General features: G+C 41.3%; 1 protein-coding gene across 2 annotated transcripts in view; it reads right to left on the minus strand.

The window, feature by feature from the left end:
- Positions 1-23,169, minus strand: part of LOC121933065 (neurogenic locus notch homolog protein 4-like) — a 37,746-nt gene extending 14,577 nt beyond the window's left edge. For both annotated transcript variants that reach the window (XM_042472288.1, XM_042472289.1), the window contains exons 1-17: positions 22,978-23,169; positions 21,812-21,948; positions 20,051-20,275; positions 19,022-19,163; positions 18,011-18,134; positions 13,636-13,827; positions 12,762-12,899; positions 12,439-12,621; positions 10,227-10,421; positions 8,859-9,007; positions 7,911-8,079; positions 5,546-5,680; positions 4,565-4,717; positions 4,012-4,213; positions 2,518-2,658; positions 1,103-1,285; positions 393-464 (exon numbers count right to left, since the gene is read on the minus strand). In XM_042472288.1, the coding sequence (XP_042328222.1) occupies positions 393-464; positions 1,103-1,285; positions 2,518-2,658; positions 4,012-4,213; positions 4,565-4,717; positions 5,546-5,680; positions 7,911-8,079; positions 8,859-9,007; positions 10,227-10,421; positions 12,439-12,621; positions 12,762-12,899; positions 13,636-13,827; positions 18,011-18,134; positions 19,022-19,163; positions 20,051-20,275; positions 21,812-21,948; positions 22,978-22,985 (2,548 nt within the window). In that variant the 5' untranslated portion in view covers positions 22,986-23,169. The remainder of the gene's footprint in view (positions 1-392; positions 465-1,102; positions 1,286-2,517; positions 2,659-4,011; positions 4,214-4,564; positions 4,718-5,545; positions 5,681-7,910; positions 8,080-8,858; positions 9,008-10,226; positions 10,422-12,438; positions 12,622-12,761; positions 12,900-13,635; positions 13,828-18,010; positions 18,135-19,021; positions 19,164-20,050; positions 20,276-21,811; positions 21,949-22,977) is intronic.
- Between the last annotated feature and the right edge of the window lie 403 nt (positions 23,170-23,572).

A 23,572-nucleotide genomic window follows, 5' to 3' on the forward strand; every position in this document is an offset into this window, starting at 1 on the left:
TCATTCATGTGGCAAAACCAATGTTTTAATGAGATATCTTGTGCTTTTAAAAATATATATATATTAAATGTGATTCTTTTAACATCCTGCTTGTAATACAATTGCTTGTTTATTTTAAAAACATTTGTACAATAAGATTCTGACTGCACTTTGTTTTAATTTGTTGTGAGTCATTTTGGTCCATGTGGCGAGACAAAAATGGGGGGGGGATACAAAATAAATAAATAAATAAATAGCCATTTTTCCATGCTGCTGATAATCTAATACCCACCAGTCTGGTCTGTACCCAATGAATACAAGATATTATATATATATATATATATATATAGAGAGAGAGAGAGAGAGAGAGAGAGACACACACACACAAATTGGCATAGATGGATATTTGATACCTGTACTGCAGAAGAATCCTGGGAGGCAGGGGCCAGTGGGAGATGACAATCCCCATTCGCCGCAGAACATCCCTGAGTAGAAATACAAACACTCTGATTTGAAAAGTTCACCCGCTTTCTATAAAGACACCAGTCACCTTGGGAAAATAAAAAAGTAATTCTATTCTTGCAACAGAAAACGGTGTGCTTCAATAGCAGATCTTGATTATGTCAGCCAGATTGTGGATACATGTGTTTATGACAGACAGTAAGGAAGAGGGCTTCGGCAAGCAGGGATGGGAAGAATATTCAAAACTATTTGAAAAATGGTTAGAAAGCATGTTTCTCAAGCATTAAGACACTCTGACTAAACAGATCCTGAACTGCTGAGAATCTTTGCAACTTTGCACATGGTTGCTCTGTGCAGAAAAGACCCCTTCTCTGCACAAAACATGCTGTTTCCTACACAGAAAAGGATGTTTTCTCTGCAAAACAATCCCATGTGAATTTTGCCCAGAATAAATCTTGAACACAGAATTATCTTGAAAACAGCACAGTTTTTGAAGATTTTCATGCAGTACGAGGAACATTATTAAAATGATCCCTGGTTGGCTTCAAGAAGAAAATTAACAAAGAATTATGGCTCCATCTGCAAGAGACAAATACAGGGACCAGAAATTTTGTTCAGAACAAAATAGCGGCAATATTTATATTCTGAGATAGATGTTTACCCGCAGGGCACAGTAGACATCTCTCAACTCGGTCAGTGCCAGAGGATGGATTGTACGTTCCAGGAGGGCAGGGAGGGATGGAAACTCCTGTCTTTGGTGGGCAGTAAAATCCAGCTGGACAGTGGTATCTTACACCATGTTTACAGTAAAGGCCAGCTGGGCAGGGGAAACATTCGTCCCGACCTAGGGCAAAGAAAAGAAAAACTGAGTTCAGAAATTAGTCTTCCCAATTCTGCACTTGTGAATGAACCCCAGAATTACTCTTCAATATAAAAAGGTGTGCCCCCCCCCCCCTTGGTATTTCTGGATTAGTCAGTATGAAAATGACAGGCAGGTTTACAACTGGTGAGGATGTTATTCAGATTCATACTTGAGAGCATGGAAATATGAACCTTGGGAACGTGTTATGCCCATCCCTTTTCCAATTTGGACCTCAATATCAGTACCCTTAAGGAAAATACTTTTCCAGAGGGCTACTTCCATTCTTTGCTTTCTCCTACTATCAGTAGTTTTTGGGTAACAGTACCAGAAGGAAGGAAGCCTTGGAAGGAAAGAAAATTTGGGGGTTATCAGAGACCTGAACGTGGTGTGAAGTTTAGGTCAAGTACATTGAATTTATATTTCTTATGCTGTGTTTTTTTTTTTTTTTTTTTAGATACGTTGTTTGTCTGTGCCTTCAAGCCATCTCTGATTTACCTTGATCCTATCTTTTTTTGGCATGATTTAGTCAGAGGAGGTTTGCCATTGCTTTTCCCTAAGGCTTTGAATGTGTGACTTGCCTATATTCACCCAAGAGGTTTTCATGCTGAGTGAGGATTCAAATACTGGTCTTCCGGGACTTGTCTTCACTGGTGTTATCTCTGCAGAGACTATGATGGTTGCCTTCTCACGTGATCTCCATTCTTTGCCAAGCACCATCACTGTGAAGTGAGGCACCCAGCCCTGTTTTCAATGCTTGGCACCTTGTTCTAAATTCAGAAAGATGAATGCCTACATTGGCAGCACCAGATGGGTCACAGGGGCTGATGGGAAGACAGCAGCCCATCATTGCAGTGGAGAGACCCAGTAGCATGGGGTAGCTGGGCTATAGCAAAGCTTTTAAAATGTGGGTTACAAGAACAAAAGTCTGAATTGGGTGCAGATGTATGTTGTGAAGACAGTCCGTGCCTGATTTTCTGGCCCCGTTCTTGTAAACAGGATGCAGCAAGCCAAGGGTAAACTCAAACTAAATTGCCCATGTAGACAAGGTTCCAAAGTCCTAGTCCAAGACTCAAACTTCTACACCATGCTGGTTCTTTAGCAAAGGTAGTTTCAGTTCTGAGCTAATCTGATTTGAGCTGAAGGGAATTTATCTGTCTCTACTGACAACTACAAGTCAATCTGGAAGGCTCTCCCTCTGCCATGCTGCCTCTGACCTGTTATTGCAGTGTACTCCCCATCTCGGCATGGCGATGGCACTGCTGAACCTACAGGGCAGAAATGACCTTCAGGGCACAGTTCTCCGGTTGCCCGGTCCACTGGCTTCGCTGTTCGTGTCCCACCCCTGCAGTAAAAGCCTGAAAGGAACAGAGCAAGCAGATAGCATCTTGTTGTGGAAGGAAACAGAGGGGGATCTAGTAGTGGAAGTACCTAGCACATAATGTTTTAGAATTTGCCATTCACACACACATGTTCATCACCAGCAGCTTATAGCAATGAAAAACCTAGTTCAATATAATTGATTTGCTTGTGAATGTCAAATATGATGAAAAAAGGAAAAGAACAAGCTGTAGGCAGCATTTTACAAATCAGAACAAAACCCCAGCCACAAAGTATACACCAAGGGTGGGGGGAACACACCTTGGGTATCAAAGGACCATTTTTGACACTTTCCAGTCTTCAATGGGCCATACAGGCAAGGCCAGTGATGACTAAAAGTAACATTTCAGGGCACAGGATGTCACTTCCAGTCAATTTGGGACATTTGTATTCTTATTTTGGGCTGGAGGACTCCTTTCAAAGATTTTTATGGGTCAAAACAGTCCGTCTGGAAACTATTCAGGGCTGAATAATCTTTTTTCCTCACTTAAATAAATAAACAAACAAACCACAGCCTGAGTGGGCAAGTATCACACTAGATGCTCTTCAAGGTCTATGAGTTGCATGAATATTACCTCTAATTTACAATGTGACAAGGGGGAAACTGTAGCAATGTAATGTTAGTTAGTGGTCTGGCTTAAACTAGTACTCTAACTCTCCTCCAAGGAGTTCAGGACATCATATTTGATTTGGAAAATAATTTTATTAGTTATGACCATCTTGAGGAAAGTTGTCTTTCTGTATCTCTCACAATTGCATGGTGAAATGCATATAATGATCATACAATGCATGATACTTCAAGGATTTAAACATTTATGAGGCCTATGTGCAATTTCAGAGCAATTCAGTGTTTAATGGGAACAGTCCTGATTAACCCTCTGTTGTCCCACTTTTCAGTTGTTTTAAAAATGTCCAAGCTTCTCTCTCTTCCTCCCATTTTCCTTCATTGCTCTCAAAGAGAAGAGTGTGCAAACTACTTCAGTGTCTGCAAAGTGAGTACAAAGTGAAAAAGTAGTTTGTAATCAATTAACTCAGCAGGGCAGAGAGGAGAGGAAGGGGTAGAGTCTTGCCCTTCTCAGTAAGCTCAGGCAAAAGCAAACCACTGCACCCTCTCCTAGCTTTTTTCCCCTGATTAATAACTTTTGCCATCTTGTCAACACTTTGATGCTGCTTGGCCACACATATCTTGATTTTCGTCTGTGAGATATTGGATGGTATGACACAAGAAACAATTTTTGATTTATCTCTGAGGAAAGGGTACCATTATAGGAGATGCCCCCTTCCAAAGAAAGATTCTTCCCAAGTTATTCCCCCCCCCTTTACCCGCTTACCTGGAGCACAGGGTCCCGTTGGAGAAACACGGCCTGGGCTGCTGCAGAAGAATCCAGGTGGACAAGGTAAGCACCAACTGGAATCCTGGCCTCCTTTCTGCTCATTCCATGTCCCGACTGGACAGGGCTTCTCCCTGGATTGCTTTGTGCCAGCTGGGCAGTAGTGCCCTGCAGGACAAGGACCACCAAATGGGAGACCAGCCTTGGAGAAAAGAAATGGGGTGTAGTTTTGCTATTGTAATGCAGTGCATTTAATAGTTAGAATTTGGCCTGACTCAGCAGCAAGACTGTCCACAGCCCTTCTTGAAGTTTACTGCAGTTGGCTGTGCAAGGTCTGGAATGAAATGATGACCTTATAAAGGCATATGAGCCAATGAGAAGACAAGTAGGCTTTGTTAAGTCACTTGTTTCTAGGCAATGTTTGTGTGTCTTAACGATTCTCTCCCCTACCCCACCAGGTCTCCTATCTCAGGTTTGAACAGAGATGCTTCTGTGAACAATGTTTGACATTTTAAAAGAAAAGTAGGAGATGGAACGGCAGCATTGAACTTACTGGGGAGGCACTACTCGAGCCCTGGAGGCAGTAATACCCTGGTTGGCAAGGTCCTTCGGGTGCCATGAGTCCTGACTTGCTGCAGTACATGCCTGCTGGACATAATTTGCAAATAGCAATTCCAGTGCCACCTAAGATGTCAGAATAAGTCCCCTGGGGGGAAAAGATGAGACAGAGATACATCAAAAGCTAAGGGAACAATATTTTTCATGAAGCTTTGCAGCTTCATGAGATCTCTCCTACATATGAAAATAATTTGCTGGCAATTGTTTTGAGCACAAAAAGTTAACATGGGAACAAGCATAATGAAAAGTGACGTGGTGTTGTGCAGATGCCCACAATAGAACACCAGGTTTCTAACTCATGAAAGCAGTCTTAATATTTGCTCCAGACATCTGTTGACATTTTTGAGTCCTAAGGGATTTTAAGATCAGAACGTCCCAGGTTGAAAGCCAATCCACAAATGGTGGTTTGGATTTCAGACAGGTGAGCATGCTTTGGGGAGAACTTTGAGGAGCTGTTTCAGCTACAGCTGAAGTTGCGAGTTTCTTCAACATTGGGAATGACTGTAAAAAGTATAGAAAGGAAGAAAAAGTCTGGATATATATATATATATATAACCTGGTTCTATAGTCTACAGGCATGTTTCCTCCCCTGGATTCAATGACCCAAGAAAGAGAAAGATTAGAGAGAGAGAGGGGGGGGGTTCAGAACAGAACTTTGGAATCTGTAGCCTTGAAATAAAACAAATAAATAAATCTGGAGTTTGAGACCTACATATTGGCATGAGATGCTTGGATTTTGCAGATCCATAATGGCGCAATACCTTTATTCGGACAACCAAAGTGTATTGTTCTACTATGAGCTTTATCATTCTATTATGTAATGTGGTACTTTTTTCTAATGAGCCATTCTGACACCTATGCTTCTATGAATATTTTTCACTTGAGAAATCTATTATACAGCTGTAAAACATCTTACCACTGGGCAAAGAAGAGGCAGAGTACTCTGGGCTGGACAATAATGTCCTTTGGGACAAGTCAATGGTTCCACCGTGCCAGTCTGGCTGCAGAACATCCCCGCTGGACATTCCCTGCAGGCAGATTGGGCCAGACTCTACAAAAAAGGTAAAGAAAGTGAGATTGTAGGAAAAGGCTGCCAGCATCTGGTCAACTGAAAATAAGTTGTCTCAGTACCACAATAATAGTAAATGTGCTTTTGTATATTTTATAATAGCCCCTGAAGAAGGCCAATTGGTGATAAGGCTGAAACACAGGCTTTATAAGAAATAAAAGTTTTTGGACCTTCACACAGCACATGGCACTATGGAACATGGGACAAAACACACTGCAGAAATAATCCAGTTTGAGACCGCTTTAACTGCCTTGGCTTAGTGCTGAGGACTCCTGGGAATGGTAGTTTATTGTGGCACCAGAGCTCTCTGACAGAGAAGACTAAATGTCTCCTTGAATTCCTTAATATTGAGCCTGAGCAGTTAAACTGGTCTCAAAGTGGATTATTTCTGCAGTGTGTTTTGGACCGTTGTCTGTTTTAGGTCTTCAACTGAAAATAAGACCATTGAACCAGAGAATTTCTCTTGCTCACCAAGGCTCAGAGTCTTTCTAGAAGGAAGAATGAGCAGATTGCATGATGATGTGTTTCCAGGCCTTTCCACATTAAATAATTAATCCACTTTAATAGTCATGGTAACATCCTGTGGAATCATGGGGTTCTCTAGTTTGGGGAGGCATTGGAGCTCTCTGGCTGAGAATTTTCAATGGCTCTCCCTGAAGTGCAAATCTCAGGATTTCATAGAATGTTTCCATAGCAGTTAAGTGGCATCATTGTGCTATAATTGTATAGTGTGAAGGGGCCTCTAGTGTACATTGATCCAGCTCACAGCTAGGTTTGCTCATTAATTTTGTCGAGTTCGCATTTCAAAGTGAATCAATCTGATACACTTCTCCCAGGCTTATCTACACAATGAAAAATAGTTATCTTTTATATTCCACACTTTTTCTGTGAAACGATTCTTGGCTCTGAAAAAAAGGGTATCCAAAATGCATGTTTTTGCATACTTTCACAATACAATTAGAAATGTGCCGTTTGTGACAGCAAGTGTTCAAAATGTGTGCTTAAGTTAAAATGTTTGTACTAGGGTTGCCAGTTCAGGATGGTAGCATTAATCATTATGTATTAAGTGCTAACTAAAGTTGCTCACAGTTTGTCATTCAAACACACACACAAACACATACACAAAATATATTTCCTGCTCCCAGATCCAGGTGAAACAAAACAATTATTCCTTCTCACTTACTTAAGACATTTGGAACATTTAGTCTACAATATTTGCTTCCAGCCAGAAAGTGCATGCAGAGCAGAACTGAAGGTGAGCCGTGGCAATATGATGGATATGAGGGGAGGAAGAAGCTACTTAAGTAAATACATAGATCCTCCCTAGAGAGCCTTTACAAGTCCCGGCAACAAATCAATTTATCCTTGGAAATCATTGCAAGTTGTTGCACTGGTAGCTGAAATGGAGATCTGTGCACAGCCCTTTCCTCTGCCTGGAGCTGAGCCCATCAAAACTGGATGATTTCATCCTCATCTCCCATCTGAAGATGATCCACAAAACTGGAGACTTGCATCCAGGCCCTGAGATATGGCAACCCTAGTTTGTACAGATGTGTGTGTGTTTTTTTTAATGAAATCATTGACTAATATTGGAGAGAACAGAATAACAAATAGACACAGAATGAAATTTATTTGGCTCAGAAAGATATTTGACCCATTGGCAGCCAAGTAACTGATCAACAGCAGATGTCTTTAAGCAACAGAGAATAAAAGAATTATACTCTAGAGGAAGACTGTGACAAATGAACAAATGAACCAATGAAATTAGAGCAATCAACCAATTACATACAGTAATTTAAATTGACTAATCACCTGTCTTTTAAATGATTAATCAGTCAACCCATTGATCATAAATACATTAACATATGATCAGCATTTCATGACCAGGTGCCTTTTTGAAACAGTGAAGTGTATTACTCCAAAACAGCCTCAAAAGTGAACAAGTATGGCCTAATTTTCTAGTCCCGCTAATTAAAATTTCCTCCACCTGTTGAATAACTAAGCTGTAGTTTATTAATTTACTGATTAAGCTAACTGGACCCCAAAACTCTCAAAAACAATAAAAGTGAAGACCTACCCAGAGGCTGTTTAATCTTTCCACCCCCTCCAAAACAAATCTGACTCTTCATATATTATTTGATAATAAATGCATCTGAAAACAGTATTAGATGCATTAACTGTAGGTCAGAAAATATCTGAAGACTCTGCTTACGGGCTGGAAACTCCCTGGTGGGCAGGGTTCAGGTTGGATAGCCCCTTCTAGTGTATAATGCCCTTCCTTTGCCATCATCTGGGTGGCTGTTTTGGCAGCTCCAGTACAGAAGTAGCCAGGTTTGCAACGTCCATTGGGAGCTTGGGTATTGGTCCCATCACAGTAAAACCTAGTATTGGAAAGAAAATGTAGCCTCCATTGGAAAACACAGTAATTCACTATGTACTGAGATCAGTGGAGAGTTATTTTTGGGCACTTCAAATCCAAAGATTGGAGGACTTCGGATCCCCTCCCCAGAGACGTCCACTGGTCAACAACTTTATTATTCTCCCTCTTTTATGCAAGGTTATTTTAAAAGACAGAAAGATACCTAAATAACTATCTTACTAGATAGCTAACTAACTAGCTAGAAGTCTGATAGACTTTTAGAAGTATTCAATCACCTAAATCTAAAGAACTTGTTTTAACTATTACTTCTAACCACTAAATTCATTAAAAAAATCTAAATGTGTTATTATCTGGTTGACAGATGCTGAAAAAAAAGGCTAGACAGCTTTTTGGTGTGATCCATCTCAGTCATTCTGTACTTGGTTTCAAGGGTCTTAAGCAAAAGCAAGGATCTTAATTCTCCAATTCCAGTTAGCTTCCAAACTATCACTCTGAAGCACAGTACAGTACAGGAGAATGAAAACATCTCATAGACTATAAAATTAAATCTACTCTCCAGTGGTTATATAAACTAGGAAGGTCACCATTAACTAGAGTAGTATGGCTGCAACAGATTCCAACACTTAAGCTATGATAATGTTGGTAAGGTATATTATTGAGCCACTTGTATGATGTGTACTATGTGACATTCAACAGGGTAGGTGGGATCTATGTATTTTTTCATTCACTGTGACACTCTCCTTCAGATAAGGACAGAAGAAGAAGATGATAAACCCTTACCCAGGGGGACAGTCCAAACATTGATCCAGGTTTTTCAGTCCACTAGTATTGCTGTAAGTTCCCGGAGGGCACAGGATGGGTACAGATGATCCAAGAGGGCAGTATGCTCCAGGTGGGCAAATATTCCCAGTCACTCCATCTGTGGGCAGCTAAATTTGAGGGAAAGATAGTTAAATTTCAATAGAGAGAAGGCTCCCAGGTGATTTTGGTGGACACAACTGATGTACATACATAACATGTAAAAGTCCCAGTTTGGCAAGAATTGTTCCGATTAATCCTCTGTGTCCCATATTTTCAGCTTATTTTAAAAGTGCTCTGTTACTGCACTATTCAAAGTACCCTTGCCCCTTAAAAAAAACCAATACAAATCCCAAATCCCAAGACCCACACCCAACATCAATATTTCTATTAATCAATCCTTGCCAGGTAGTGGAATCCTAAACAGAGCTTCCTAATGAAGGTGTTCCCGTTTTGTGTGACTGTTTTGTGTCACAACTCAAACAGTGGAAGGGAAGAACACAGACCAGGGATTTTTGTGGAGGAGGGACACTAAACTTGAGTACACAATGATTTATCTGACAGAAAGTGGTCCTTAAAATAGTCTTCTCTCATTCACCTTAAGACTCTCAAAGGTCACCAGCAGCACCAATAACCATTGGCTTTTGAAACACCTTCCAGCTACAGTGAAACATGAAGGTCTGCATACCACTAAAATTCAGCAAGGGGAAGTGTGACACTATTACATTATAAATTATGGCCAGCTGAATAATGATCCATATTGCAAAGGGGGAAAACTGTTGCCCCCAAACCACATGGAGCCTCTGGAGTCCACTTTTGTGGGCCCTGAAGCTCCCCATGTGGTTTTTTTTTTTTTTTTTGCTCCAAAATGAAAAGAAAGCCGATCAAATAGGTGAAAACATACCAACACAAACTCATCTTTCTGAATGCCCCATCCCCCCCAACCCCCCCCCCCCCCCGCATTGGGGCCCTTTCAAAATAGCAACTGGAAGTGATGTGACTTCACTTCCCGTTGCTATTTTGAAAGGGATTCTGAAGAAGGGAGAGAATGATTGGACCAAAAGAGGCAGTCAGAGGGAACTGGGTTATAATCCCATACAATTGCCCACTCCTGCCCTAAACCTTAATCTCAGCCAGCGTAGTCCTGTTGAATCAAAGGGATTTATAGAAGTGTTGACTCCCATTCAACAGTTGATATGAATCTGCTCTAATTGGGACTGACTAATAGAATTCAGTCCCATGGATGAGACTCCAGGAGATACACTTCCATCATTCTTTAAAAAGAGCATGGGAGGAACAGATCACCATATAACATGCTATCAAAAAGACAGAGACTAAAGGATTACTTACTGGTGACACAGCTCTGCTCCAGCAGTAGAAACCAGCCTCACAACGGCCACTTGGGGCTTTCTGCCCATGAGCCGCACAGTAGAAGCCTGATCTGCATGGACTGCACTCTTGAAGACCTGTCAAGCCCTTCTTGTTGCCATAGGTACCCTCTGGACATGGCTCAGGTTGGGAGCTGCCACCAGCACAATAGGATGCCTGGAAATGAATGGCACCTCCTTAGATCCATAAGAGCAGCATGATCCCTATGTACACAATGACAGCAAGCCGGTTCTCCAAATATAGATTGCATAAGAAAACATTTTTAAAAAACAGGTTGAATCTCTCTTATCCAAAATGCATGGGACCAGAAGTGTTTTGGATTTCAGCGTTCTGATGATGTTGTAATATTGCACATACATAATGAGATACCTTGGAGATGGGATCCAAGTTTCAACATGAAATTAACTTATGTTTCATAGACATTTATACATATAGCTTGAAGCTATTTTTATACACAATGTTTTTGATAATTTTGTGAATGAGACAAAGTTTGTGTGCAACGAACCATCAGAAAGCAAAGGTGTCACTATCTCAGCCACCTATGAGGGTAGTTTTGGCTAGGTTTGGACTTGGAAATATTTTGAATTTTGGAAAGCTGGATAAGGGAGACACAACCTGTAATTAATATATATTTAATCTATATTCCTCTCTTTTTCAGAGAACTGGGACTCCCAAAGGCTCGCAACAAGATTAAAGGAGATACTGATAAAATGTGTGCATAGGGAATGCCAGATAAAATGTTAAAATGTTAGAACATAATTAAATCAGTTATAATATAAAAATACACTCAAATGAAAAGCAGACAGATAAAATACAGATGAAATCAGACATAGATAAAATATATGTATAGGTAACACCAGATGAAATGTTAAAACACGATTAAACAAATTATAACACTGAAAGACACTTCAATTAAAAGCAATTAGAGACACAAGAATAAAGAAGGTACAACTCACAGCTTACGGTACAACATACAGCCCTTGCTTAGTGATCAGTTGTTAAAAAGCTCATTGAGTTGAAAGGTCTTTGCTTGCTTGTGGAAGAATAACATGGAGGGTATCAATCTGGACTCTGTGCAAAGGGAGTTCCACAATGTGAAAGAAGCCACCAAGAAAACCCTTTCTTGCCTCCTCTCCAGGTGTGCCTCTGAGGATGGTAGAACTGAATGAATGTCTTCCTACAAAGATCTCAGAGTACAGGCAATTTTGTATGAAAGACTATGGTTTTTCAGATAGCCCATACTCAAGGGGTATCAGTCAAAATGATGGCAACAATGCAACAGTAGTCTTTAAGGAATTGAAGAAGTTGAAGAAAACTTAAAGTTAAAGCAAAGCCCTTCAGAGTTCCCTATTCAGATTGCTTGTAGGAAAAAAAGAAGGCAATAACCATGTTTCCCACTGCTTGAATATGAGAGGAAAGAGGAATACTATGGAATGGATTATGCTAGAAGCGAGCATTGTTGACCAAAATCTTGAACAAAAGTACTTCTCACTGGGAATTTTGATAAGGTTCCCATTCACCTAGTAACAATTTAACTATTTAACTGTTAAGACAGGTTGTTTGGTTCTTACTGATCAAAGCTCCCACCCTCGGTACCGAGAAGCATATGGACTTGATGGTTTCCCACCAAAGGAGTAGGCATAAACTGGTTGTTCTGCTATGCTTAGCCTACACTGTAAAGTCTAGGCAAACTTAACAAGTGTTGACATTGTGTGAAGGTCCCAAACAGATCAAACCCTTGGGATACCTGTCTGAAAGGGATAACTTTTTTGTTGCACTCTGAGCAGTGCTTAAAAAGTGGCTCTAAGGTCATAGGCCCCAGTGATTTCTAGCCAGGAGGAAATGGCAAAGGGTCTACTGAAGAGTGGGTTTTTGCAAAGGAGAAAGAAAAGAGCTGCCAAGAAAAGACCACAGAAGCAAGAGAAAAAGAATCAGGATAAAGTCTCATCTGCAGAGAGGTGGCAGTGATGTGTTACTCTTGTGCCAGGTGAAACAGAAATGAGGAAAGAGGCAATAGTGTGTATGCATTAGGAGAGGTAGAGCTACCACTGAAAGTTTCAGCTTTACAGAGTGTCCAGAAAGGTGGCATCTGACTGGAAAGTTTGTTGAAAGTAACTATTGTCAGTAACTATTTAACCACCCCCAAGCATTTCTTCCATCTCCAACACCTTACCAGTGGGCATATTTTGGGCTGGATCATAGCCATAGAATCACAGTAGAATCCAGCTGGACATGATTTGCACACCTCTCCTCCATCCATAGAGGAATTATCCCAGTAGGTGCCAGGCAGACATGGGAAAGAGTAGGGGAAACCAGTCCCTGGAGGGCAAGCATATCCAGCAGGGCAATCTCCAGTCTAAGAAGGAAACACAGAGAATCATTACATATAATGAAGCAATGGGATTCAGAAATGGAAAGCATTTTTTAAAATGCATATTTTAAGAAGAAATAAATAAAAGGCTGCAGTGATGGAGGAGACAAAGTAGGTGTACTCACTGGCTGAGATATCCCTTGAGGTTCTCTCCCTTCTCTGTAGCAATACATGCCCATTGGGCATAGCAAGCATTGGTCAGCTCTACCCAGTCCTCTCTGACCACCGTAAGTCCCATTTGGGCATGGCTTAGCCTGTGAAGTCTGGAAACAAACAACATTGAAGTGTGTTCTTTAAACACATTTCTATCATCATGATCTTCATATTTATCATCATCATCGCCACCACCACCATCATCCACCATTTAGCACCCACAGAGACTTGAAACAGGGGTGGTTCCCTGGGGAACTCTGGTACACTGGGGAACTAGGAGTTCTTTCCCATCCATCAACTAATCTGTATCAGTTTTGAGGCCCTTCTCATCACCCATCAGTTGACTGGGCTCTGAGATGTTGCCCTGCTAGTTGCAGAATTTGAAACAGAGGATCTTGCAGGCCATTAGGCTCTGCATCAGGTGTGAAAATGTGTGCGGTTCTGGGGTCCAGTTCCCTGACTTTGGGGCTTTCCATTGATGCATGTTCTGCAAACATGCAACAACAAAATGCCCAAGAATTGGCCAGAAGTCCAGTTCTGCTTTTGAAATACACGTGCCCCTTAAATATTAAACAGTTTGGGTGGATGGGCGGGGGGCTGCAACATTTTTGAAATGGGAACTTCCACCACCCCACACATCTTTTTTGGCAAGAAAAAGGGTAGTTGGTATGGGGCTTAGAGCCAATAAAAACAAACAAACAAAAACATCCTGGAGGTTGTGTTTTGCTCACCCCTATTCTATATGCTTTTATCCACTATATATGGTAGGTGTTTACTGTGATTTAATTCTGCCACATCTCACAGTGGGTGTAAAGAAGATGGAACAACCAAAACAAAAATACTTACAACATCACCTTGTGGGCAATAGTAACCTCTTGGGCAAGCATGGCCACTGGCATTTGGAGCAGCTGCCAGGCCTTTGGGGCAAAGCAAACCTGCTGGGCACATCATTGTAAGCAACATAGCTTCCCTGCTGGTATTCCTCTCAGCACAGTAATGTCCAACAAGGCAGGGTGAGCAGGAGGTGGATCCATGATCCTGTACAAAAGAAAGAAGCGGGGACATAAATCCTTTTCTATTTTGTCTTCGCATGCAAAGACACATAATCACTGTTGTTTTCTGCAAGAGAACACAAGTATTTCTCTGCAGTATTCTGCATATATTCAAATACCCCAAAGTGTTGTGGAACAATAATTCTGCAGAATAAGCATTTTCCCCTAAGCTCCCCTTGTGTATATGTCTGCAAAATAATTAATCTGCAACACTTTAGGACATTTGCATACCAGGGAAAAGTGTACAAATGTCTCACTGCTCTAATATCTGCCTCACATGTTTTTTTCCAGCTATTAGGAAACCCACTTTTTGAATTTGAAATTAATAATTGTGATTAGATCAGCATCCTGCATAATTTTCCTATCTCAGAATGCAGTTCCTATAAGAACCCTAAGGCACTGGTGACTCTAACTGCTGCATGCACTCTCTGTTAAGTCTTTCTTCCTGAATCTTTTTTGCTTGGGTCATCCCTCCTTTCCCTCTAGCTGCAGTTTCCACTTGCTGTATTAAGAAATAGTTTTAAATGATACACTGCCAGTTCTCATACTTGAAGAAATCTGCCAGGATGGGAACAACAGTACAAAGTGGAGAGCACCAATGTATCATTTTTGTTCACCGCCAACATGGAAGTGTTGATCACTGGCGCTAAAACATTATCCATAACAATTTAGTCATAACTGAACAGGGCAATAGATTTGCCATTTGTTTGTTAGAAGAAACATTCTTCCTGTCTCCTCATCCCTGGCTTTGCCATTGATGGCAAAATGAACATTCAATTTCATTGTGATTTGTATTCCCCCAGGAGCCAATCTGGGAACAGCAGTATCTGTTCCTATTTTTTCAATAGCTTTAATCATTCTGACAAGGAGGAGATCATCCAAATTGCACATTTCTTCAAAATGGCAAGTGGCCAGCTGGATAGCTACCAGATCCTATTAAAATGACAGCAATTTCCATGTCAATTGGAATGTGTATCTAAAACTTCTATGATGTGCATTAATGATCACGAAAAGAAGACAATGACACAGCCAATTCTGTACTATGAATCTGCTTGCTAAAGTCAGAGTCTTCAAGAGATGCTAATTTTTAATCTGTTCTCATGAGACTCTGTGTGTCTTCTGTCTGTGGGCCCTCAAGTTGTCTGTTGCCTTATAGTGACCCCATTAATTTCATAGGGTCTTTGGCAAAGAACACTCAGAGATGGTCAACATTGTCTTTTTCTAAAATAGCTAGCCAACAGCTCCCAAAATTTATTGGTGTTTCCCCATCCAAGTAGTAACCGGGTCTCATTCTGCTTAGTATCCAAGACCAGGTGGGACCTGGTGTCTTCATTAGACAACCAAATTAAACAGATATTCTTGGTATGGTATGGCTGCAGTTGACAAGTGACAAAACTGTCCATTTTCTCAATTTTTCCCATCCTGATTCTCTATGCAGTGTAGTGGTTAAAGCGTTAGAATAAGAATGAGATGTCTACGTTTCATTCCTTATCAGCTACAAAGCCCACAGCTACCAAGAAGTGAATTAGGATACCAATTTTATTTCTTCATTTATTTATTTATACTCTGCCATCTATCAGCCAAAAAGGATCCCAGAGTGGCTTGCAAGTTGTTAATTTGACACTTCCCTTCCCTCACTATTACAATCACACAAAGCAGGGTTGGTTGGTTTAGACCAGGCTGGTTTAAACCAAAAGATTTTAAAAAATAATAATGGATTATTCATTTTAATAAAAGTCTCACTATTATTACTATTTTCAATCTCTTACTGGGACAACAATAAGTGTTGGAATTTAAATGTTTTAACTTTAACAGATTACTGGCAGTTGCTCATTGTCAGACCAGTTTCCAATGTTAGTTGCTTCTTTTTCATCACTTTTATAGTGCAAGAAATGCCATTCAGCAATCCTTCAGTTAAGTTCAACCAAAGCAACTTTCTTTAAGAGAACACTTAAAAAAGAAAGAAAGAACAATTATTATTTAAACTAGAGGCCATAACATCTGAAGCACATTCTGCTATTTAATTTTTCTGTCTTAGTCCTATATCGGTGTAGTCCTGCAACATTAATGCAAAACAACCACAGCAACAACAAGAGAAACACCTGCCTTAAACAACACTAAATGGTTTAAACAAACAATCCAGCTAAACCTCTGGCTTGATGAAGCAGAGCTGTGCCTACTTCATCTACTCTCCCTGTATAGCAAGGGCAGTTGGGATAGAGGGAAAGCCTTTTATCAGCTACTGGGTCCAAGATGCTTCTTAGAAGAAAAGCATTATAAGCTCCAGAAAAATGTGATTGGAACAGCATGATTTGCAGAGGACTAGCAGCGGAGGAGGAGAGGTTCTTCACACTTCCAAAGCCTGTCTCCCCTTTAGCCTCTTAGGGGGTGTTCCCACTTAGGATTTGATACGAATTAAAATAAAACATTTTTAATAAAATCGAATTAAAATAACACTGTTGTTATCCCGCTTTCAGAATCGCTTTATTCATCGTTCCCATCTGCTTATTTAAATCGAATTTTTTACTTGCAAGCGTTCATTAAGCGTTCTCACTTGGCATGAAATCGGTGTTAAAATAAAGCGATTCTTCTCTTCCATACCTTATTTGGAGTTGTCAATCAATAGTACGTCAGAATGACGTAATGTTAACCCGGATTATTTGGAAGCGATTTATCTATCGACATCGTTTCCATTTCATTGACCGTTTGTGAAATGATGTATTTTTGGCGGTTTTTTTTTTAAATGAACCAATCAAGGCGCTTAAACGATCAAACGTCATACGCGCTGTCAGCCTTATATACATTTTCCCTCCGAATTTAGTAGGAACCCAAGCTCTTTCCAGAGGAACTATGGGATAGGTTTTCTTCATGTCTCCCAAGACAGCCAGGGAGAATCCCTTGACAGAGCCCACAGATGAATGGGGGAAGCTTCTGGCAAAGCGAATTTATTAGTAGGAACCCCAAGCTCTTTCCAGAGGAACTATGGGATAGGTTTTCTTCATGTCTCCCAAGACAGCCAGGGAGAAACCCTTCAGAGAGCCCAGAGATCAATGAAGGAGGCTGCTGGAAAAGCAGGGAGGGAGCACTCTTCCCAAAGATTCTCTTTCCAGGGTTGGAGGAGAAGGCAGATTCCGTTTGAGAAAGAGAGGGAGAAAGGCTCTATCCCCCCCCATTGATCAGAGCCCTTCCCTGCCTGGGCGAGATCAGATGCCTCCTCGCGAGGAGCCTTCCCTTCCCTGCCTGGGTGAGATCAGAGCCCAAGCGGGCAGAGAATGCCTCTTTGAGAGGAGCCTTCCCTTCCTGCCTCTCCTCCGTTAGAAATGGGCTCTCCCCACACAGAGGGGAGGTTGCAATCCACCGGGAGAAGCCTTGTAGTCCTTTGGCAGATGCAGGCGCTTAAAGCGCTGAAGAGATTAAGCGCCTGTAAACCATTAAAATAAAAAATAAAAATAATCCTTATCTCTTATTGAAAGACCACAGCGAACAAAGGGGTGAGGGAAGAAAAAATGGCGACAGCCATGACGGATGGGGACAGAAAGGGCAACTCCCCCAATGACAGCCCCCATCGCAGTCAGCTCCTCCCATCCTTCTAGCCCGATTCAAATGATATCGTTCTCATCTAAATACTCCGGTTCCTAACTCGAATCATGGGAAAAACGTAGGTCGGACCCTAGTGTTTTTTTAACACACGTTAAATTAGGAAAACACGGATTTAATTTTTATCCCGTTTCAGGATTCGATTTCTAGTGGGAACGATTCCGGGGTGCTCTAGAACCGTTCTAGATTTAAACCGGATCCTAATGGGAACGCTACCTAAAGGATTCGATTCAGAACGCGGGGTTTCCCCTAGTGGGAACACCCTCTTAGAAGCTTTTATCCCTCCTGCAACCCTTTTGCAGCTTCCTTTCCCTGCAGCCGTTTTGAAGCCTGCTTTCTCTGCAACCAGCAGCTACTTTCCCCTTCTTGATGCAGTAGATATGCAATTGCAAACCAAACTTTTTGCAGGGAGGTTTCTGGGGGGAATGGTGGGAAAGAAAAGGTTGCCACAATATATCTTAAAAGCTGTTGGTCTTCTTGTGCCCTCAGCCCTCACCCCATGCTACTGTTAGGAAAAAAAGGGAGATGAGAAGAGCTGCGAGCACACAGTGGCAATATCCAATAGTACTTACTGAAAATTTGCCAGCACCACAGGCATGAGGAATGATGGTGCCCACATTAGGACAATGATACCCTCCAGGGCACAGGAGGCAGTCACCCACTGTTTTGGCCCCTTGCTCTGAATAATACTTTCCCCTGTGTAAAGAGAGAGCAAGACATTTAGATCAGTGGGGGTTAAAATCCATTAGTACTATTTGGTTGCATGACGTTCTGTTCTCTCCACCTCCCCAGCTCTCTGCAGGGCTGCCTGGTTTGTTTCATTAGTCCCACACTGAGCTTGCCAATTACTGCCATTGTGAAAAGTCGTGTAGTAACCAGCAACCAGTGTTTCTGTGTTTGTTTGTTTTTAAAGTGAAGGAGGCAAAAGAGGGCAAGAACATAAAAACTAATTTTAATATGTTTGTGATAAATGCATTCTAAAAGGAATTGTCTAAATCCATGGAAATTGTTTTGTTTTTTTAAATTGAAGCCCAGTGGAAAGAGGAAGAAGGGCACAGCTGCTACTAGCCCAGGTGAGTAGTTCATCTGTCGAAGTTGAGACTCTACATCAGGGGTAGGCGACCTTTTTGAGCCGGGGGCCGGGTTGCTGTCCCTCAGACAACTGGGGGGCTGAAACCAAAAAATAAATAATTAAATATTTTTTTTTAAAAAAAATTAAATAAATAAATAAACCGGGACAAATGTAGGACAAAATTTTCAAATGGTGGACACTTTTTTAAAAAAAGTGGAGGACACGCGAAAAAATTTGCTGATTTTTTTAAAAATGTTAATATAAATGCATGTTTCTGAGGCTTCTATGACAATTGCCCCTGCGCGCAAGAGGCCAAAGGCCCCACCAGCAATCAGCGGCAGGACCGGGCTGGGGCCAGTCCCAAGGCCTCGCTGGGGCCGCAGGTTGCCTACCCCTGCTCTACATTGTAGCTTATTTAGCACAATGATGAATCCTGCTGACAAATCAAATATCATGTTTCACATCCCAGCATCGAAGTACAAGATGGCATAACTGTTGTTTTGAAACTTACGGTGGGCAGAGAGTTGGCTTCGCAGTTCCTTCTGGGCAGTAGGCTCCGCCAGGGCAGGGCACACAATCATCTCTTTGACTGTTCCCAAGCCTGGTACTATAGGTTCCTGCTGGGCACGGAAACTGAGTGCTTGTCTGAGTACCTTTTCCAAGAAACAAAGGGACAGAATCAACACAGCTGTAGTTGGCAGGAAAAAAGAAAGAAAAGAAGCACTCTCTGGAATGGAGAAGGCTAGAAAATTGGGGAAGAAATTATGGTGAACAATTATATTTTTTATCCCACCTCTTCTTTGTGGAAGTTACAGCAGCATTTATGGAGGTCTCAGATGGCACAACTTCCTACACATCAGGGGTGGGCTTAGTGTCTCTTGCAGGCTGCATGTGAATCTTGGACAGCATTTTTGTGGCCTTTGAAACTCTCATAGTTCCTTCTAAACCATACATCTACAAACTGGACCACTAGATGGCATACTCTTATATTCAGTGCCCCTAAAATGGAGACTTCTGGAGAGTACATCACACCATTTTGTCTCATCACTTCTTATTCACTTGTGGCTCTTTCCTGACAGCCAAGGCATTTATCTAGCCATAACATTGGTCTGACACAATGAGATGCCTTGTGTATCCTTATGAATATGTTATGTGAAGCAGAAGGCTAGAATTCTGGAAGGTGCTTGGATCTGTGATTCATGTCCAATAGATTCCAATTTTCATTTTCATGCACATTTGAAATTTTGCAGGTAAAAAGCATTTTAAGGTTTTGGTCTTGAGCAGAGCTTGGAAAAGTTATTTTTCTTTTCAGATTACAGGTCTCAGAATCCCTCAGCCAATATGACCAGTGAGGGACCTTGGGAGGTGTAGTCCAATAAATTACTTAATTATTTTAGGCTATAGTCCCCAGAATCCTGGCATCTGATTCGACCATATTCAACACTCATCCTGATTTAGAGGGACAAAAGAATGCACCAGAAGAATTCTAATATTTTACAAACATGCAATGAGGAGTTCAGTCTGGATGGCTTCTCCTTACCTTCTGGGCAGAAATGACCTGCACTGCAGCTTCCTGAAGGGGCATGAGCACCTGCCATGCAGAACCAACCTGAAGGACACAAGACACACTCGTTTTCTGTTGCTAGTCCCGTCATGTTGCTCCATGTTCCAGCTGCACACTTGTACTGCGTTGGGTGCTTGGTTCCTGGTGGGCAATAGTGACCAGCTGGGCATGGAGCTGGTGGCTTTTGCTTCCCTCCAGAGCCTGTGAAACACAATGAAGGACAGTCAATATTGAAGCCTCAACCAGGGCAGGGACTAAAATAAAGTGTTGTGCAAATTGTCTCTTGAGGTTTTATGCCTTATTTGTGGGCCAAAGAACAGGAAGGCTCTTTCACCAAATTCTTCCAAAAGGAGGAAAAGCTCTCTAATAGTTTAACATGGAGGTTATTATTGGTAGCAGTTAAAATATGGAACAGAAGTGGGCATAGTGTGGCCCATAGGCTTCATGTCAGCCCTAGATCTCCCCCCCTTTTGTGTCTTCTGAAACTCCTCACCAATCTTCCAAAGTCCTCCCAACTACCCAATTTTCTAAAAGGTGCAACTGTTGTCCACAAAAAGCCCCACAAAGATGTGTAAATTCATGAAAATACCCCACCCCATTTCCACCAACAGCCTGTAACAATTTACTAGGGATGTGATTTTACACTACATTTCTTCTCAAAGCTGGCACTGAGTAATTTCAGCAATTTTCTTCCAACTGCAAGAAAGTCTTTGAAAAATACAAGTTTTGAAGGCAATTTGCAACTCAGGACTTATTCTGTACAAAATTCACACTTGATTGAAAGCAGCATTTTCTGTGCAGAAAGTAGCATTTTATTCTTGTAAAATAATATTTCAATGCATAAACATTAATTCCTGTGCAGAAAACAAGCTTCAATTATTTTCCATACAGAAAAAAATTATTTCTCACCCAGAAAATGCTGTTTTCTGTGGGGGAAAATGTGTTTTCTATGCAAATGTCTATGTTTCTTAGTGTCTGTTCTAATATGACAGGGACTAGTACCATACTTGTGCCGATTGGCTACAACTGTTTTATTTTTCTTTCCTGGAAACACTCTGGAACCACAGCTGATCATTTGTAGAAGGACACATGTTTTTCCATGCTTTGAAACACTTGCTTGCAGTTGGTATTGTTGTGTGTTTTTAAGTTGCCTCTAAGTTATGGCAAAGTTAACCTAGGGTTTTCTTGGCAATATTTGTACAGATGATCTCAGTTTGAGAGAGAAGCAACTTGCTCAGTGATTTTGCATGGCTGAGCAGGGATTAAAACACAGGTTGCCTGGAGTCTTAGTCCAAGACTCAAATCACTACAACATGTTGGTTCCAAAGACTAAATTGGTGCATCTTTGGAATCACCAGCAACTTTTTATCACTTTTTAATCTGTTTGGTGTGGTGTTTCCGATCAGGACCCAACCTGCTACATACCACTCCTGCATATCAGCAGCTGATATGGAGTTACTGTTCAAATGCATTGCTAGCTTATTTGTTTTGGAAAAACTCCTTTATTTCCTGGTAGGTGAATACTGATGGCTGGGAAATGAGAGGTTCAGAGTAGGGTAGGTGTTAGGGCACAGTAGAGACAGTTAGGGGACAGTAAAGCTGACCTCAACTCTTTCTAAAGCCACCTGCCCCTGTCACTATTATGTTCCATTAGCCCATCTTTGTATCTTGAGTGTCACAGAAATGCTTGACCATCTCATACACATTTTACAAATAAATAAGTATAGAGCAACCTACCTCTTGTACAAACAAATCTCTCTGGGCAGGTTTCACACTGAGATTTATCAAACAGGTCAGAGTGGTTGCTGAATGTCCCTGGAGGGCAAGCATTGCTGGGTGCATGGGGACTGGAGGAGCCAACTGGGCAAACATACCTGGAAAAAAATATTACTCAGGTTGTCCAACTCTCCTGTCTGTAGCCAACTGGACCTCAGTAGACATAGTTCTTGCTACTGTTGTGTGGAATAATAGGGTTTGTGATAGTCACCGTTGTATTATGTCATCAGTGGTGAGTGCCACAGCTCCTGCACTGTGCTTGTCTGCCTCTTTTTGTAACCACTCATAAATTACTTTTTATTAGGTATTCTTGTTTTTTAAGGGCTTTACCCTCAGAAAGTGGTGTACAAGAAAAGGAGAGTCGCATTAGCAAGCATATAAAATACACTAAGAAGTTGTTCCTCCTATTACAACATCAGTTAATGGAGGAACTGAAGGAGAAAGTTTTCCAATCTTATCCGAATGTATGGACATAAGGGACAAGGCATCAGTAGAACTGGAAGATAGTTTCACCCTTGGTCGGCCAGCACCAAGCACACAAATCAGACTTGCAAGTTTAGCCCCTGCTTACCTTCCAAAGATCAATAATAAAACAAATCATACCAAATGCAAAAAGCATAGGTGAAAGAGCACGCACTCTGAAGAACAGATTTTTTTTATCACCTGAGGAATGCTTCTTGTAAATATGTGCTTATATATATAATCTAGTTTGATTTTCAGCCCCAATACCAGAAAAGATACCACTTGTTTCCAAAAGGTCACCAAGTGGGCTTCCATGGCTGAGTAGGGATTCCAACCCTAGTCTTCTCTTGTCTGAGTGCAAAACACAAGCCAGCCTATCACATTGGGTTAAATATACAGAGGCACTACAATTCTGTATTCCAGTTGCACAGAGCATGAGATGGAGGATGGAACTGCATTGATAGTCTTGATAGCGGCTTCCCAAGTTATTGATTCCCATGTGAACAGAAAGCTGGACAAGAGAGGCTCTTGGTCTGGTCTTCTTACAGTTTTCTGTTCTTATTTTAGGCACACTCCTGTTTATTTCCTTTCTCCTCTGAAAGTGGCTTTTTAACCCTCTTCTGAAATATGGTAGCTAAAAAGAAGACAAGATATCTGATGCTTACCCTGGCATGCACTCTGAATCTGGTTTAGCCAAGCCAGCTTGGGTGCAAGCTCTCCCAGCAGGACAGGTTCTGCAGTCTGAAAATTCATCTTGTCCCAGAAGAGGATTGTAGGTTCCTGAGGGACATGGATTTGGGTAATTTGTCCCATTAGGGCAGAAATACCCAGCTGGACACTTCAGGCACTGTCTGACACCTGGGTCAAGAGGAAAACAGAAAGAAATAGAAAAGCATATCTGAAACAGAAGGCCTGAATCCTATTGTTAGTTCCAATTAGAGGAATAGATCTTCTCAAGTAGTGGAGCCTGTATAAGTGTTGGCTTACCAAGTCACCACTGACTTCATGGATTTACTCTACTTGGGGCTAGTTCTCAAGTCCACCAGAAGAAGAATAAAGTTATGTGTGTTTGGCAAACAGCAACACATGTTTACACTTTGCATATAGTCAGCAGTTCATATCCATGGATGCTGCTTCCACAGATTCAACCACCACAGTTTGGAAATATTAACAACAACAACTCCATAAAACAAACCTTGACTTTGCCATTTTATATAAGGGATGCCATTCTACTACACCACTGTATATAATGGGACTTGA

The sequence above is a fragment of the Sceloporus undulatus genome, chromosome 6, assembly GCF_019175285.1.
Source record: "Sceloporus undulatus isolate JIND9_A2432 ecotype Alabama chromosome 6, SceUnd_v1.1, whole genome shotgun sequence".
Classification (NCBI taxonomy): Eukaryota; Metazoa; Chordata; class Lepidosauria; order Squamata; family Phrynosomatidae; genus Sceloporus; species Sceloporus undulatus.